The sequence below is a fragment of the Xiphophorus maculatus genome, chromosome 17, assembly GCF_002775205.1.
Source record: "Xiphophorus maculatus strain JP 163 A chromosome 17, X_maculatus-5.0-male, whole genome shotgun sequence".
Classification (NCBI taxonomy): Eukaryota; Metazoa; Chordata; class Actinopteri; order Cyprinodontiformes; family Poeciliidae; genus Xiphophorus; species Xiphophorus maculatus.
In genome coordinates, this window is record NC_036459.1 from 9,905,964 (window position 1) to 9,924,468 (window position 18,505).

The 18,505-nt window shown below is 38.1% G+C and overlaps 1 protein-coding gene across 2 annotated transcripts; it reads right to left on the reverse strand.

Moving 5' to 3' along the window:
- Nucleotides 1-819: 819 nt before the first annotated feature.
- vezt (vezatin, adherens junctions transmembrane protein) lies at nt 820-16,156 on the reverse strand. 2 transcript variants are annotated; one of them, XM_023350461.1, is made up of 12 exons: nt 16,019-16,156; nt 15,117-15,254; nt 11,435-11,524; nt 11,162-11,346; nt 9,577-9,861; nt 7,963-8,109; nt 6,987-7,134; nt 5,731-6,104; nt 5,452-5,645; nt 4,388-4,494; nt 4,091-4,298; nt 820-3,109 (listed from the first exon to the last, which is right to left on the reverse strand). In XM_023350461.1, exons 1-12 carry the CDS (start codon nt 16,052-16,054, stop codon nt 2,598-2,600), a joined length of 2,424 nt encoding a protein of 807 aa, XP_023206229.1. In that variant the 5' UTR covers nt 16,055-16,156; the 3' UTR covers nt 820-2,597. The 2 variants fall into 2 exon arrangements, with proteins under 2 accessions (XP_023206229.1, XP_014324268.1); XM_014468782.2 differs by having other exon boundaries at nt 7,963-8,121.
- Nucleotides 16,157-18,505: the final 2,349 nt, after the last annotated feature.

Here is an 18,505-nt window from a genome sequence, read left to right on the forward strand (position 1 = left end):
GTGGTAAATTCACTACATATTTATGTATGTAAAAGACACACTCTACTGTGATGAAACTACACTTTTATATAATAATAATAGATAAAAACACACATACATAGACTGCTCTAATCCTAAATACACAGAGAACAGCAGGGCAATGTACATTTTCTGAAGGAAAATAGTAAAAATTACATTTTTTCCTAATTATCTTATTTACGGTAATTACTTGCTAAAGAAACAGTCTAAAACTGATTTCCAATTTACAGTTTTAAATTTTCATGGTTTACTTTATTTAACTGTAAAATTTACGGATATTTTTTTTACAGTGTTTGGGACTTTAAACCCAACGAACAATCTCTCTTTTGATTGGTTAGTTTGATTGCGTCTTAATATAGATATTTATGTTTTAGGGACACTTTTTAAGCCTAAAGGTGATTGAACAGCGACCAATCAAATCTCACTAGTCGTACGGCTACGGTTAGCTAAGGTAAATAGATAGATAGTAACTAACTAGGTAGCAGATTAAACGCAACAAAATATCCACTCTTCTGATTGGCCAGTTTGGCTAGAAATGCAGATTTGAGAAAAAACCATGTTAAAGCCTAAATCCAGTTAAACTGGCCAATCATTTGTTCTGTAAAGGAGGGATAGTTAAGAAAGACACAAAACCATCTCTCTTGTGATTGATTAGTTTAATTGCGCCAAAATCTGGACTTTTTATCCTTAAATGTTTCAATTATTTTGATTTGAGAAAACAGTTTAAAGTATAAATTTGTCAAAGTAGCCCTATTAATCATTTATGTGATTTCATGACAAAATATGAAACTTTAATCAAAAGTCATTGCCTCCTTTCAAATTTATTCAGTTAGAACATATTGTGCACTTAGAGATAAAATCGTATCTTAACACAACATAACATAAAGCACATTCCCCAAAAGGACAATACTTACAAAGGTTCCCCAGTTGCTCAAGACTTTTGATTCAATTAAATTATTTCTGTGAAATTCTTATATTTATGGAGCAAATGAGTCTGCAGGGCATTTTCCTGGAAAAACGTGATGTTATAAATTTAAATGGCACGTGACATTAGTGAGATGTGTGGTTCATGAACAGTTGCTGATCATTTTATTTGAATTTGCTTCTTTAAGAAATAAGCGAAATATAATAGAAATAGTAACGTTTATATGTTAAAAAAGTAAATAACTAACTTCATGTAAATGAAGACGTGAATTATTATAGTTTTTCTCCTGTTAATCTGAGAAATGACTTCTAAAAACCCTGAAATGTAGTGAAACAAATAAGTGAAGCCCATTAAAAAACTAATACAGTTTTTGTGTGAACTAGTCAGGGTGCAAAATCCAAAAACCAGATCAAATAACCCACAGAACCAGTTTGTAGACCCCCACTGTGACACACAACGACACGCTTCATTCAACACTTCCAGAGTGGCGTTTTATTTCAGAGTGAAAAAATGCAAGAAGGGTCGGGAAAAGGCAAATATGGTGACGAGGTGGAGACGAGGACTGACGCCGTCACGCTCAGGTGCTTTCTCTTAAAGCGACACGCCGCCCTCACAAAGAAAAAAGAGAGAAGTTTTTAACTTCAAATCTGCAACGCGGTAAATTACATTCACGTCAACCACTTCAAATCCAAACATTTCCCCCTGTAAACACACAAACTGATGAAATGGGAGTTTCTCTTTACATCACTGTGACTGTACGTTCTGCTTTAGGGAACAGGGAGGGTCGGGGGGCAGGACCAAAATGAAGCGCTGATTGTCAAAAAAAAAAAAAAAAAATAGCACAAGACTACCTCTTCTTCTTCTTCCCTTGTGTCTTTAGGAGAAGAAGTCAGCTGAGTCGTGCGTTCATGATTGTTTCTGGATTTCACTGCAGAACTGTTTGTGTTTACACACCAACAAACTGGACCAGATTAACTGCAAACCTGCAGAGCCTCCAGTTCTTTTTCTTGTGAGCTGCACATGTATTAAAGGGAAATTAGCCTTTATTTTCCTAATCATTTGCTATGTTTTCCTTTAATATTTGCTCACAGGGATGAACAATATATTGGCAATAACATCAATATCAGATTGTACCAGTTTGATATGAAAAACAGATATTGCCATCTATCTGTGTTTCTGTTCTTTTTTAAACATATCAAAACAGTAGAGAAATATATATACATATATATTTCATTAACATTAGGTGCTGTACAGCTCAGCTCAACAAGTGGTCAAGTTTTTCATAAATATAAGGAACATTTATATGATATGAGGTCAGATTTAGTCTTATAAAAGCATAAAGATGTTCTTTAAGAATAGAAACAGTTACAATTATACCTAATTTTGGCCAAATTCATCCAACAACCATTTACTTAGTGAATAAACACAGAGTTCAGCAGTGAAGTAACAATCAGCTAAATAAAAACTGACTGCAGATATGAAATGATCTGGTAGTAGCTGGGCAGGGGAGGTTTTCTTGTTTTGTGTTTCTTGTTCCTGAGTTTCCACAGCTGTCAGAGACGCAGGTGACAGAGTAATGGACGGACGGGTGGAACATCAGGACGCAACGAGACAAAGACCGGACTGAGACATAAATACAGCTTCTGCTTAATGTCTAATCCTTCTCTGAGGTTCTGGAGTTTTCTCCTCCTTCCTCCTCCTGCTCCTCCTCATCATCTCCAAACGTCTGTTCCTCCCTGTTGGCGAGCGACTGTGAGCGCGCTGCCACCTGAGCGGCGAGGGCGGAGCTGAAGCTGAGCGTCTCCGAGCCGTGGATCTCCGTCAGTCTGTCCAGGACCGACACGGCGGGGATTTTCGGCTTCAGGAAGCAGTCCAGACCGTTCCGACGCTCCTCTTCCTCCTCCGTGACGCCATCGTACTGGTGCAGCTCTGAAGCTCCGCCTCCAACAGAAGGTCCGCCCATCTCGCTTTCCTCTGAGCCACAGCTGAACTCTGTAACCGGGTCGGGCCTCACCCTGTCGTCCTTTCCTTCCCATTGCTCCCCGTTGTTTCCTGCAGGCCGCTCTGATAGGTAGTTTCCTTCCTCAGAACCGATTCCTGCAGCGCCCATTGGACCCGGAGCGGCAGCATCAGGACTCTGGGTCAGAACCAAAGGCAATGCAGCAGCTGCAAGAGGGGCAGAAAGGAAACATTTAGGATTTTACTACAACTAGAGTTGTAACGATTAATCAGATTAATTGAGATTAATCAATTATTGATCATTAATAGACTCAAAAAAAGTCATTTGCTGGAAGAAAATCGTATTCAGAGCTGTAATTTAGCAAAAACTGCACAAAAACCCCCATAAATTTTACATTTAATATAAAGAAAGCCTATGTAATTATGCTGGAAAAGTTTTAGCTTCACCTGGTTCAAATTCAAATATATATATATATATATATATATATATTTAAAATTATATATATATCCTATTGCGGCTTTTATTGTCCAATTATTAATTGCTTAATCAATCATTAAATAAATAAATGAATAAAAAATATTCAACCCAAAAACTACTTCAGTAAGAGTAGAACTACTTCAACATGTTTCTACTCTAGTAAATGTAAAAAGTAGGCGTCCAAGAAATCACTCGAGTAAAAAAGTTATCTGGTAAAAAGGCGACTTGAGTACTAATAACTAATCAAAACATAAATCATTTAATATTTAAAAAAACATAAAGTTAATGTGGAAATTTTGGTGTAGAAAGACCAAAATTAAAATAATTTATACAAATAACATAATTATAAAATCAGGCAAAAGAAAAAAAAATTCTAATCAATTTCTTTCAATATAAAACTTATAAAAAAAAAACAAAATGGCAGGTGAGTGTCTGTTTCTGGGCAGAGAATCCAGAACTCGTAAAAGTAAAAAGTACAGCGTAGCAAAAATACTCCTAAAGGTAAATTTCCTCCCAAGTTACTCGAGTAAATGTAATTAGTTACTAGCCAACTCTGATTAATATGAAGTAATTATAATTCTACTTCATACTAAAGACAGTAGTTGTAATTTTGCTTGTTTGGGTTAAGAACAGACCTGCAGCTTTTCTATTCTATCATCCAGACTGGAAGCAGAAACTACAGCAGCTTCACTCCAGGAATAACTCCAGACCTTGGTCGCTGAACAGCAGCTGCTTCCTCTTCATCCTCTCCCCCTCGGATGCTCGGAAACCCAGGACGGCTTTCAGCTCCGACAGGACGCGCCGTGACTCCTCCCTCTCCCTCCGCTGCCGTTCCCGCTCCTCTGGGGACAGAACGTCGGACCAGGAACCTCTCCCCTCCCCGTCCGAATCCGAGTCGGAGACGTAGGCCTCCAGCTCCTGGTGGGACCAAACAGAGGGACGGGAATCTTCATTTGAGACAAACGCAGCGCGGGTTTTAAGCTGAAAAGTCGGGGATCTTATCTCACCATTTCCTCTGGCACCGGGTCTCTGTCCAGGATGAGCGGGTAGGACGGAGGAGCAGCAGGAAGTTCAGGAACAAGAGGAGCAAACTGCGCCATGTCGTCAGCATTACCTGGACAGAGGGGGCGCTATGAGCTCACCAGAGCTTTGTTTGGAGGAAATACAGGCCCACAGCATGACAGATCTTCCACTGTGATATAATTGGGCATGCAGTGCTTCTTGGTTGTGACCAGCAGCAGCTTATTGGGATTTAAAGTGACAAGATGCCCTAAAACAGCTCAAATCTCATAATCTAGAAAATGCTTTGTGCAAAATTTGTAATGAACATGTTTGTATAGTCCACAGGTGTTGAGGCCTGGCGGCCAAATCTGGCCCGCTGCAGCGTTTGAGTTAAAACTCCAAATTACATCAATAAGTCCTTGCAGTTTTTCACAAATCTGCAAAATTCACACAAAAATCAACAAATCTCTAAATTTTTTCCCTCAGTCTTACTTGATGTCAAGATACAGTCTGTAACTCATACAGCGATTAATAAAAAGTCGCATTCAATATCATACATTAGCGCAAATATTGTAAACATTCATGACAAATATTTCCAAATTATCACCACAAAATCATTTTCATTGCAAAAAAAACACACTAAAGAATCACAAAATCCTGGAGGAACAGATATTTATTAATATTTTAACAGTTTAATTGGTTTTATCAACATATTCTGGCACAATTGGCTCTTTAAGAACATTCAGATTTTTGATATGGCCCAAAATGACACCCCTGGTACAATCTGTAGATCTTTCCTAACTGTACAAGGAAGCATAACAGGTCACCTTTAAAAATGAGAAAATCTTAGAAGTTCTGATACTTTTATATGGTTTTCATTGAGCTTTTTTAGAATTGAATAAATTTACTCTGATTTAAGGTTGGATTCTCAGAGAATGCTGCTGCAATAAAAGACACATTTATTCTCAGGACTTGCACAGTTCTTTACCAGGAGTGCCAGTGACTTAAATGTTTTGTTATAAATAACTGAAAAAGTGCTACATGTGGCTTTTTTACTTTCCCTGCTTACCTGTACTGGCGTTGGCTCGTCTTAGCATGCGCTCCACCTGGCAGACCGTGTCCTCCCAGCAGCCGGTGCTGGCCTGCATGTGGGGTTGCAGCTGCTGCAGCCGCTCGCTCAGGTCCTGGTAGCCTTCGAGCGTCAGCTCCGTCAGCTCCTTGGACACCATCAGCTTCTCCAGATCGTCCTCCAAGATGATCATCCTGTTGGTTCAAAAGGGTGGAGGTCAATCTGGTCTTGATCTAATGCAGACAAAGTGAAACAAAGCGAGTTGTGGATGAATCTCACTCGCTGAGGAGCGTCTTGAGGTGGAGCTGCAGGCTGCGGATGGATGTGTGCAAAGCGTTGAGCTCCCGACATTTCTCCCTCGCTCGTCCGCTCCTGTCGGCGCTCATTGTCCTGGGCTGCATCTCGAAGTGCCGGTGGAAGTCGTAGCTGCGCTGCACGTCGCCGAGACAGCTGGCCAGGGCGTGATGGAGGGGCTCTGTCACCGCGGCGACGGACCGGTGCAGCGGAGGTGGAGGAAGCGAGGGAGATGAAGGAAGAGGGACGTCTTCTTTGGTTCTGCCTTCCTCGGACTCCGCGGTTCGGTGCGGTGAGAGGAGGAGAGCGAGCCGACGGAAACATTCTGAGCTCTGACCCAACCACAGCTGGAACAACATCTGCAGAGATAAAATAATAATCAGCTGCAAGTTATCAATTAATTAGTTAATCTAAAAGCTGATTAATCTTATTGATCTACTAAAGATTAACTAAATGGCCGTTTTCTTAAAAACTTGACCGACCATCTTTCCATTATATAAATGACTATATTTTTCATATCCTGAATAAAAAAATTAATTAATTTTAACGACATTTGGTATGTACTCCCTGTTTATTCAGTGAATATAAAATACTCACTGAATAACATATTGTGGTTTTCTTATATTAAACTTAAATATATATATTTTTAAAATACAACAAAACAGGAATCTCTTAAGTTTCTGAATAGAAAATTAAAAGATGAAAAGAAAAATATTTGTGTGCCATATTTAATTCTCCATGACCAGAGGCGGTGGTTGCTCTTGAAGGAATAAAGTAAATGAATTACATCAACTCTCACCAGCCCACAAAATCAACCTTGTTTATTGGCATCGTATTATTATATTTCATCATATTACAATATTTCACCACTAGTCCCTCCGCTTTTCTGACATATTAGCCTCACCTTCGTAGCACATCCGTAATTTTTGTTTGAGAACTTTCGTTGCTAACTGCTCCGTTATGTAGCTCGGCTGAATGGTGCTATAAAGGTGATAACTTTAGGAGATTGTCGAGTGTCTATATTTCAAAACAGAACCGCATAAAGTGCATTGCACATCCCACACTGGATTCGGTTCGGGCCGTTTCTCTTTCCCGTTCTGATACGAATTTTAATTTAATAAACCACTAACCGACAATTAATTGTAAGTCGACAAATTTTTTGCATCCCTATCTCAAAGTTTCTCTATCTTCTGGTTCCATTACTTGGGGAATACCGAACTTTAACCGTGAGGAGGCCAAACCTTGAGGGCTGGAAGGCTGTAGTCGTCGGTCAGCTCCTGCGCCTGCTCGTCCCCCAGGTGTTCGATCCCCAGGCCCAGGCCCAGCTCCTTCAGAGGCACCGCGCACACATAGTTGGTCACATTGTCGACCTCAGAGTTCAGCGGGAACGTTCAGGGGAGTTAAAGACACAAAACATATGTGGAAAAGCAATGTTCACATTTATAAACTTTAATTTGTTCCCGGTTTATGTCTCAGGCTTATTTCATCTAACGAGAAGGGATCTTTTTGGTGAAAATATGTCCTGATGCATCAAAGAATCAATTCTGAAAGTCATTAAAGGAAGGTTAGGGATCTGAGCTAATAAAAAAATTATATTTCAGTGCAGAAGCAAATAAACAGGGATGAAAATGGATTAAAAAAGAAGGTTAAAAGAGAACAAGAAATAATAAAAAAAAGAAAAATTACAGAAATAAAAAAATTAAAAAGGAAAAGACAAGAGGGAAAAATCAAATTAGGAAAATGTAAATAAAATTAGACAAAGAAACAGGAAGGAAAAAAATAGAAAAAAGCGTGTAACACGAAAGGATAAAAACTGAAGAGGAAAAAAACTAAAACAACAAATAATAGAAAAGATGAAGGAAACAGAACAGAAATAAAAACAAATAAAAAGCAGAAAAGGATAAAGAAGAAATTTTTAAAAAAAGAGCATGAAAAATAGAGAAATGAAAATGCTGAGAAAGAAAAAACTCTTAGAACTATATTAAATTAATCAGAGTAAATAGTTACATTAATGTAAAGAAAAAAAAATCTGATAACTCCCGAGAAGACACTGAAATCCTCGTCCTTCACAGCCTCTAATTTATGGTGTGAATAAAAACATTAATCAAAGGAATCCAATTCAAACAGCAGCAGTGGCACAGAACCAGATGAAAGCTTCAGGAAGTTTTACAACAGGACACATCATGGAGGTCCTGGTTTGTCTCAGGGAAAGGATATGCTTTGAGCATGTGGCAGGTGGCCCGGCGCGAGGCTCTGAAGGCCGAGCGGAGAGCCCGGTACAGCACTTTCCGGAGTCCCATCAGCTGCTGGCTGCGAGGCACCGCCCCGGGCCCCGCCCTGCTAAAGGAGCTGGCCGCACTCACCCTGTCGAGCAAACTTGACAAGTGAAATGTGATACAACTGTGGAGACGTCCCAAAGAGGAGTGGGGGCACACACAACACACAACACAGGCGACTGAGACATGAACTCTACTTGGCATCAAACAAATGCACCTTTCATGTAAAAATCCCCCCAAACTTTTAAGAGTTTTCGGTTCTTTTTCCAGACACGAAACATGAAATTTCACTATAAATTTACAGCAGATATTTCTAGAGTGGCAAGACTTTAACGTGAAGCCTGCAAAAACCAGAAACTGGAGAGAAAGAACGATAAAACGAAGGAAAACAGGTCCGACACATGGAGACAGGAGGGATAAATAAAAGGATGAAGGGATAAAAGCAAAGGAAATAAAAAGAAAACAAACATGAAATAAAGAGGGACAAAATAAAGACAGGATACAAGGAAGAAAGAAAAGAACATGAGGAAGGAATTGAAGATAATAAATAAGATTATGAAGAATCATTAAAATGCAGCATCACTACCTGCATTTTTATTATAAATGTGTACAGAATTTTGTCAATATTCTGTTAATATCACAAAATACTATTTTACAATTGCAGTGTTTCCATCAAATAAGAAACAGAATTAAAATCACGTTAAAACGTTCGTTCACATAATAAGTTATTAAAATCATGCGTCCATTTATCTGAGCCTTAATCCATTATTATTTTATCTACTGTCTTATCAAAATAAAGCTCAACAATGTTATTCAAAGAAAGAGTCTTTCATCTAAATGTTCAAATTTTCCAAAATTCCTCATAGGCTTATCCCAGGATGAAAAACAAGTTGCACTTTCAAAATAAAGCGCATCTTTACCCTTCAATGTCAGTCTTGATTATTTGTAGTTTAAATTAGGGGTGGGCATTTATCGTATCATTTATCATAAAAAATGACTTGTAGGAATTTAGATTTACTGTCATGATAAACTCCAGATATTGATTGTAAAATAAAAACAAAAGTATGATCAGAAATGTTATTTTTGCCATTTTCTCCACTGTTTGCTCCATTAGCAAATCAATAAATCTTAGTAAATTTGAAAATATGATTAACTGCAGTTACTGTGAGCAGTTTAGTGATATGAATCAAGCTTTTTTTTTTTTTTTAAGTTAGTAGAGTCCTGAAGACGCCCAATTCAAATGGGAATGTTTTTCAACAACAATATTTGTGTTTTTGGCGCCATGAATGTTGTGCTATGTAACACAGTAATACAGTTACCTGAAAAAATAAGTATTTTATCATACTCTTTATTATTATCACAACAGTAACAAAAAATATTGTGATCAAATTTTAAGTTCATATCGCCCAACTTGGTTTAAATTACTCCAAAAGATCCAGTTAAAATCAGGGCAACATTAAATTATCCTAAAACTACATCTTTATAATGAATCAATCTAGAATAAATCAATCTAGAAGAATTTCTGTGATTGGATGAGGAAGAGTGAAGCTCTTACAGGGTGAACCCTCTGGAGATGACCTCCGTCTCCTGGACCAGCCGCAGGGCTTTTCGGGCCAGTCCCGTCAGAGTTTTGCTGTTGTGGACCAGAGTCTGGAGCCGCGTGGCTCTGGTCTGGACGTCCTTCTGCATCCGCCTCCGTCTCCACAGCACCAGGCCCCTCAGCGCCACCCAGCCCAGCAGGGCCAGAGCCCACGGGGCCGCAGCCAGGGACCACAGGCTGTCCGGAGAGCAGCAGACGCCCAGCAGCATGGCAGCCAGACCCAGCAGCCCCGCCACATCCCTGACAAAATAAATTCATCATTAACTGATTAAAGTAGAAGAAGAGAAGATTAAGCTTTTTACACCAAGGTTATAATTAAAGCTGGACCACTAATCAATAAAAATATGTATCATCATAGACATGAGATCAAAATCAATACATAATACATATGATAGAATATTCACTGAACTCTGATCCAGAACCGCACAGCATTCTGGGAAATGTGGGCAGAGGAAAAACTTTAACTGCTCAACCTCTCTGGACCAGCTAAGCTAGATTGGTGGCTTCAACTAACTCACTCTTTCTTTCGTCACCTAGCAACTCACTATCTCTCTTTGGTTCCCTAGCAACAGCCTGTTGAGTAAGTTCATCAGCAGCAGCTTAAGGTTTTGTTACTGTGCCTCATAACTGCTTAAAAATAAAAAATAACGGCGTGAAGTGAAAACTGTGGATTACACAAACACAAGGTCACGACTACAATTTTGTAGTATTTCAGATATTCAAAACCAAAGACTAATCAATAATTATCAATATCAACTGACATAAAATTATTTTTTCTCCCAATTGTCTCCCAAAAGCCATCGTCATTTAACTTAATGCCAAGTTAAATCCAACTCAGCATTAAGTTAGATTTATGGACAGCACCTTAATGATTGTGACTTGCGGTTTTTAGGAGTGGCCTGAACATTTGGAGTCATGTGAGGATTGCACAGGCAGGGAGAATATAGAAACAGACAACTGAATATCACAATAAAAATGTTGGGTGATAAACTGTCAGTAATTATTGCAATAAACAATAACATTACTTATAATAAAACTGGAGAATATTACACAGTCAAGTTATTTGATGTTAAAGTAGCTTTAACTGGAAAAACTGTCAATTATAAATCCAGGTTCCTATGTTTGTTAACTGGTGTCCCACAGAGCTGTATGCTAGGTACAATTATTTTTTGGGATGTATATTATTGTTTTACCTTCTCTTCTCAGTTGGAGTCATTTCATAATGAATAAGATTGTTTACCCAATGTACAGATTTTTATTATACAATGTAAACAAATGAGCTTTTAAGAATGAGCAATGTCTAAACACTTTATTGATGTGGATCGTCTTTGCTGAAACAATCACATTTATTGCACAATGTTTTAGTTTTTTAACTAGAAAAATATAGAAATAAATAAAAATACTTAAATTACTGATTAATTATATGACATACTCATTCAAGCTAGCCTTTTAGCTAACCTGGACATATTTACATTTAACTTCTTTCATTATTAATGAATGATGTCCATTTTAAATTAATAAATTATTAAGAGAGAAATACCATAGCGATGGAGTGGAGACGAGACTCTGTCTTGGGAGGGAGCTGACTCGGCTGGGAGAGCCGGAGGGTGATGAGCCCAGGGTGAGCAGGCTCGGGTCCAGCAGCTCAATAAGCTCCACGTCCTCCTGCAGCAGAACGTCCTGGTCCAGGATGCATCTGACCGAGTACTGGCCGAAAACACTGTCCTATGACGAGGAGGCGGGAAACCAGTGAAGCAAACCATAAACAATACACATTTGCAAATGACAAAAATAAATACATTTCTGGACGTACCAGCTGTTGATCCAGCTTACGAGAGTCAGCTGCCTGGTGAAGAGGACTCCATCTCCGCAAGGCCTCAACCAGCCTCCATAAACATCCTCCCTGAAAAAGACACACAGCAAGGAAACATAACCAAGCAATTCAGAGATAAACTCACAATAGGCTTATCTCTGTTTAGATTGCTAAATTATTTGCTCTGCAAGAGCACAAAACCTTGCCAAATATTTTTGGTCTAGTTTCTAGAGCAAATATCTTAGCACACTTGAAATAAGACAAAACTAACTTACAAGTAACTTTTTAGCAAGATATAGGAGCTTGGGTAAAGTCAAAAAAGTTCTATTTCCACATGCAGATTATTTCACTTATAGAAAAAATGTCTTGTAGTAAAATAATTTGACAGTGGAACTAGTACATTTTCATCAAAATAAGGAATTATTTATGCAGTACAAACTCCTATATCTTTCTGAAAAGTTAGTTTTGTCTTATTTCAAGTGTACCGAGATATTTGCACAGCAAACTAGACCAAAGATCCTTGGTAATATTTTGTATTTTTGCAGTGTGATATTTTTATGGACAAATTCTTAAGTCAAACACACACCAAAGGAGTTTCCCAGTTCCCAAAGTCTTTCATGCAATAATCTGTAAAGGAGTTCTGCTGCACAAATTGCAAAACTTGTTTGAGTTTCTGTTAGGAGTTTGTCACGTTTGTGCAATTTTAAAAAAGTCAAGTATCAAACTGTATTTCTGTTGCAGAAATACACAAAACGTATTTTAATCAGCATATTCCCCTGTCAACACCTTCACAGAGGAAAATCACCACAGACTTCTACAATGTTTCAGTGCAGCACCGTTTGGATGCATGACAAAGCTCAAGAGGTTTTTCAAAATCTTGCTCGGTTTTGTTGCCAGATCCTCCCAAAAATGCATAATACCTCATTGTGAACAGGATTTATTCGACTCTAATCTGCTTACAGTGTTTGAGTGAAAATGGGACTCATGTCAGCGCTCATGTTTGTTTAATTTCAGAGGCGGTTAAGTGTGTTTACTCTACAACTGCAGCCATATTGATTACCAATGGGACATTCACACGCCACTGATCATCAGTTTTATCCGTAGAATTATCAATGTAGGCCACAACTCTGCCCAGAGCCGTACCGCAGACGATAATCAACAGCAGAAATGATGCAAAGTCTGAATGGATCAAATCTAGTTATTACTCTGGTGTACTCATGTTGATGCTCATCTGTATTCTGCTGCAGCTTCTGGAAAAACTGCAACTCTGATGAGTGTCGGTAATTCGAAGAACTGGAGTAAAAACTCCTTGTGCAGAAAGGTGTGGGAGTTCATGCAAAGCCTCTCCAAAATAAAGCAGAAACAATTATTTGTCTTCAACCCCTACAGCCAGTGGCTCACAGCAAATCATGCTATTTTTTTCTATTTTCACTAAACTGGTTCACAAACCAGTTGAAAATGACACTACAGTAGAAACGCAATGTTATGTACAGTTTACTTTCCATCTCCAGAGTATCTGTGTTTAAGTTTCTCTCTTTCCTGGTCAGAATCATTGGTGAAGATACAGATGAAGCCGTTAGGTTTAAATATTCTATTGGCTTTTTTCTTTGTCGAGCTTTTCATTAGGGTTTATTTGGTAGATCAAAACAAAGTAGAACAAAACTATTAAGTGGAAGAAAAATAACAATATGTAAAGCTAGTAGACACATAAAACATGACAACTGAAGCTTAACCACAGCAAACGCATGCAGTATTGTTTCATCACATAGTGGGAAAAGACTAGAATAAAGTAGCAGCAGGTGTTTCACATGAAAGGATACATTTATACCAGATAAATTATTTACTGGTAGACTGAACAATTCCTCAGGACTGTATTTGCTTAAGCAGTTCAAGTACAATAAAAAGAAACAAAACAGGTAAATGAGGCTGTAAATTATGTAGCAGTCTGTGTAACAAGGTACTTCAGTACTATAAAACATAAACTGAGAGCTGCTTTATGTGTTAATATCATATATACTTATTATATTCCAGAAGAATTCATCCAGTTTTGCATATTTTTACATCTGGAACAAAGTCTAAGTCTTCGAGTGCTGGCTGCAACATGTCACACCCCAATTTAAAGGATGCATCCTTTAAAATCGTGCAAACCTTCACGGCAGCAAATCAGGACTTTGACATTTATGAGTGTTTGCAGCAGTACAGACAGTTATCTATCCGAGTTTAACCTTTATCTGGGCTCCAGGAAATGCCTGGAAGAGGGAAGAGTCAGATCTGAGTCTCTCATCCTCCTTAACTCCTTAGAACAACACACCGCCGGGGAGGAAGCATGACACGCATGGAAAGTTCCCGAGCGAGGCGAGCGTAGCTCCGCTTCCCGTTTTCATGAGGAGAGCAAACAAGGAGAGGCTGAGTCATGTGATCTCCCCCCCACCAAAGCTTACCGGGACACGTCGCCTGCACAACTGAATAAAACCTAAAACTAGAGTCACTAATGGTTGTTTTAATACTCAGGTTGTGCTCGGTTCTACTAAAAACATCTGGAGAATGAACACACAGATGTCATACTAAGTTCCTGTTACAGTGAGGGGTTACATCAGAGAAAAAAACAACCAGATGGCGGTAATCGCATTACAGAAATCTCTTATAAAATCAGGGCAATCTTCTTCTTTTTTTATCTACCCGATGCAACAAGCAAAAACAAAATGTAAAAACATAATACCTGAATCTGGATGTAGGAAGCTTCTCCTGCCATGTTTGTTGCCTTGTTTGACAGAAGCCAGCATGTGCCCTTTTTTGGGGTCAATAGTCTGATTAATTACTTTTATCTGACTGCACAAGTTATTAAAGGGGAATGACATGACAAACACAGACGCAAGAGGAATTCAGGATGGATGCAGAACAAGAGAATCACACTGCGACTTTGATATCTACTGCATAAATTTCGTCAAATTATTATCATCATTATTATTATTATTACACTGTCAAACCACAAAATGATGCCAGCAGCTGTCACCTTCTACAATAGGTCTTTAAAGGATTTGAACATTTAATTTTCCTTTGGGATCAATAAAGTATTTTTGAATTTGAATATTCTGTGAATAAAATAAAAAACACCTTTATGGTTCTGCAATAAAGCAACAGAAATAAAGATTCAGACAAAAGGTTCCTAGTGTTAAAAAACAATACATAAAAAAACAGATGAACAATAGCAATAATAATAACATACAGTACAAGACTAACAAAAAACTACTGATAGTAGTTTGTGAATCTTCAGACTAAAAATAAGAAAAATTGGGGAAGAATGAATGGAAAAAAGCATGAATGGATATTTTGATGGATATAGAATAAAAAAGGAAATAAATACAATACTCTGTTGTCTTTTTATATTCTTATCCAAATCTAAAAAATGGTTTTTACCAAATCCTAGACTTTCTCTGCAATGTTTTAGCTGACATTATCAGATAGTAAGCTGTTGCATAATTCACCATATTTCCTTAAATTATCATGTAAAATATTCTGAAAATTGACCAAATGAAAAGATGAAATACGTTGTTCATTCTGGATTCCATCTGATAGCGGAATGAATAAAACTTGTGATATTCAGCAGGACAAATCTTCGGTAATCTCTCATTACCAAGAAAAGTTTGTTTCGTATCAGTAAGTAGGATGGAGGAGAACTCACTGAGGTTTTCTGCTGCTCTTGGCCAGGAGATCCCAGGTCTCCCTCTGCACCGCCGTACTCCTCCTCCTGCGACGCCGTCGGACATGACTCGAAGTCTGTGTGCCCTAGATCCTGAAGGTACTGGAACAGCGGGGAGTTCTGCAGAAATGGAGAGAAAGAGAAACTTACTGATCTGAATGAGGAGGAGGAAAATGTCATGTCAACTGAGGGAAGATGAAAGGATGCAAGGTGAAACTGGTCCCATGTTTACATGGTGTGAATAAAAATCCAAGCATGTTAATTTTTAGTTTTTAGGGGAACAAAAGTATAAGCTTGTTTAATCCCAGATAGAAAAGTGCTGTCTGTTATGCAATTATGATTTTATCCAAATGATGTCTAACCCACTTATTCCCAGCTGCTGAGCCCATATTTCTGGATGATATCCATCTGAGCAGCTCCTCTGTGTTTAATTCCTGCAGGAAAGCATTTCAAGACCTCTACAATCATTGCCAACTGCCTGCACTGCAGCTATAGCAAACAATGGCTACTCACATGCATTGTCACACGAGGTCGCAGCTCATGTTGTCATAAAGCAAACCCTCAGATGTAGAGCTACGCTGGAGTCATTTTTCAGGACCGACGCAGCAGCAATGGATGTGATCACCCCACCCCACCTCGTTATAAATGCGGATGAAACACCGGCTCAGCCTCCCTCATGACCACCAAAGCTCCTTGGCTCGACAGGAACACGCTCAGAAACTCAGCCAAATAAGTGGAGTTGTTTGGGATTACACTGCAACAGGCAGTGGGGCTGCTAAAGCGACGCTAGCTTACCTGCTACCCTGTTAATGAGCCCATATTTACCTCTAATCGTTATGACAAAGCATCAGTTCGTTTAGAAAAAGAGGCGCGCTTCTACAAACCTCAAATACCACATCTTCGTCAAACTCCTCCGTCATTGCTCTCCGCCATCGATACCAAACCCATTCAGCATTCTCCAGTTGGAGGCGAGAATTGTCACAAACAGCGGTTGGGAAGTTATGAGCTAGCCGGGCGCTAACCTTCGGCTAAAACTACAACTCCCAAACTGCAATTCGATTTGCCACTTCCTCGCGAGGAATGATAAAATATATTTTGAACTTTTTTTCTCAAAATATAATATAATATAATAACATTTAAATAGTTACGTTTTGAGTAAAAAGTGTACATTTAAGATTAGTTTTGCTATACTAAACTTTACTTATGCAATATTATTCTGAAGCATCGCTACTATTCTTGAGTAGAATTTCTGGATACTCAGCATGCGTGACTTCACTGAATGAATGATGAGAATACTTTAACCAGAAATGCATGAGAAAAACCGAGTTTATGTTAAAGAGGGTAAGCGTTGCTGTGTTAAAGTTGTTTTCTTAAATTTCCTTGTAAACAGAAGATTTATTATCTAATCAGTTACAGAACAGTGTAATAATCTAGCCAAAAATGAACTACACTGCTGTAACTGTTGGAACAGTTTCAGTTTTTCTTAGTCGCATTGTTATTTACCATGTGCCCAGCCTATTGTGGCATTTGTAACTTAAAAACATGCAGTAAACACTATGTGTTGCCAATTGAAACACCTACATTATCTATTCTAAGCATTAGTTACATAAGTTTTATATTTAATATTTCAATGACAACAAAAGAATGAAAACAAAACATAAGTATAAAACATGCACAATAAGTATACATTGTGTAAAAAGTAAAAATAAATAAGTTGCTTTCTTTGGATCCAAAGACAAACAACCAAGAGTACACAGCTTCAATTATTACAGCTGGAAAGACCTGAAATCTGGGTGTACTAAGATGGACTAAGACTTGAACTTTCAGAAACACATAAAGACAGTTACAAAGCCAGCCTTCTATCACTAAAAGAACCTTTCCAGGATCAATGGACTAATATCCCAGCAAGATACTCCTCCATGCAATTCTATTTAATCAAATTTATTACTGTAACTGTGTTTTCACATTTCTGCCTAAAAAGTCCAGAACACGTCTGCTTACATTCTCAGTAAGACTAGAAGAAAAACAGTACATCCCCTGACCCCCAGTTCAATCAATCAATCAATCAAATTTTATTTGTATAGCACATTTCAGCAGCAAGGCATTTCAAAGTGCTTTACATCATTACAAACACAGAAACACAAAGCAACATAGAATCAATAATCATAACACAGCATTAAGTCAGGTTAAATTTGTAATTGATTACATTTCAAATACAATCCTAAACAGGTGGGTTTTCAGTTGAGATTTAAAAGAAGTCCGTGTTTCAGCTGTTTTACAGTTTTCTGGAAGTTTATTCCAAATTTGTGGTGCATAGATGCTGAAAGCTGCTTCTCCTCATTTGGTTCTGGTTCTGGGGATGCAGAGCAGACCAGAACCGGAAGACCTGAGAGGTCTGGAAGGTTGATACAATAACAGCAGATCTTTAATGTATTGTGGTGCTAAGCCGTTCAGTGATTTATAAACTAACAGTATTTTAAAGTCTACTCTTTGAGCTACAGGGAGCCAGTGGAGGGACTTTAAAACTGGTGTTATGTGCTCTATCTTCCTGGTTTTAGCGAGAACGCGAGCAGCAGCATTCAAAGTCCTTACACTGGCTCACAGAATAGACTTTAAAATACTTATGTTTATAAGTTACTGAATTTATACATTTTAAATATAAACCTGTAAATCAAGACCTTTCAAGGATGTAAATACTTTTTCTATAAGAACATGTCTTAGACATTTAGTTTGAGGATTTTGCTTAACAACCTGAATCAAAGTTGCACAACATGACTAAAGACTCAACTCACCAATAAATAAATAGTAAAAATGAACAAAAGAATGCATTTTAAAATGTATAAAAGAATAAAAACAAGTAATACTAAATAAGCAAATTTGAAGCCTCTTTTAACCCAGTTAAAGCAGAAATTATTTCAATAATCTCTTGGCCTCTGTCTCCCCTTCCGATATGGCAGCTACGTTGACGTGTTGCTGCATAGTGGTGAGCCGTTCAAAATCCCGTAGAGCGCCCCAAGTGGTCGTAAAACGAAGCGGTATATTTTCGAGAAAGCAAAGGAAGGAAACAGACGACAAGCTAGCAAAATTTAGCTTGAACTAACCGGAAATACTTTAAAAATAAATCACCTTCATTTAAAACACATGACTGGTCTGGTAAAGCAATCGTATGCCGCACCATTTTTGTTGACCAAAAACAAGCAAACTATTAATAAGAATTCTAGAATAATCTGTTCTTTACGATGTGATCCTAAAAAATTAAACTGTGTTGTTTGTATGTAATTTTATTTTGAAACCAATCGAAACACGACTCCATGTTGAGCTCAACTCTGAATCAAACCGTTGGGAAAAGCACCGTGGCTGAAAACTTCGAT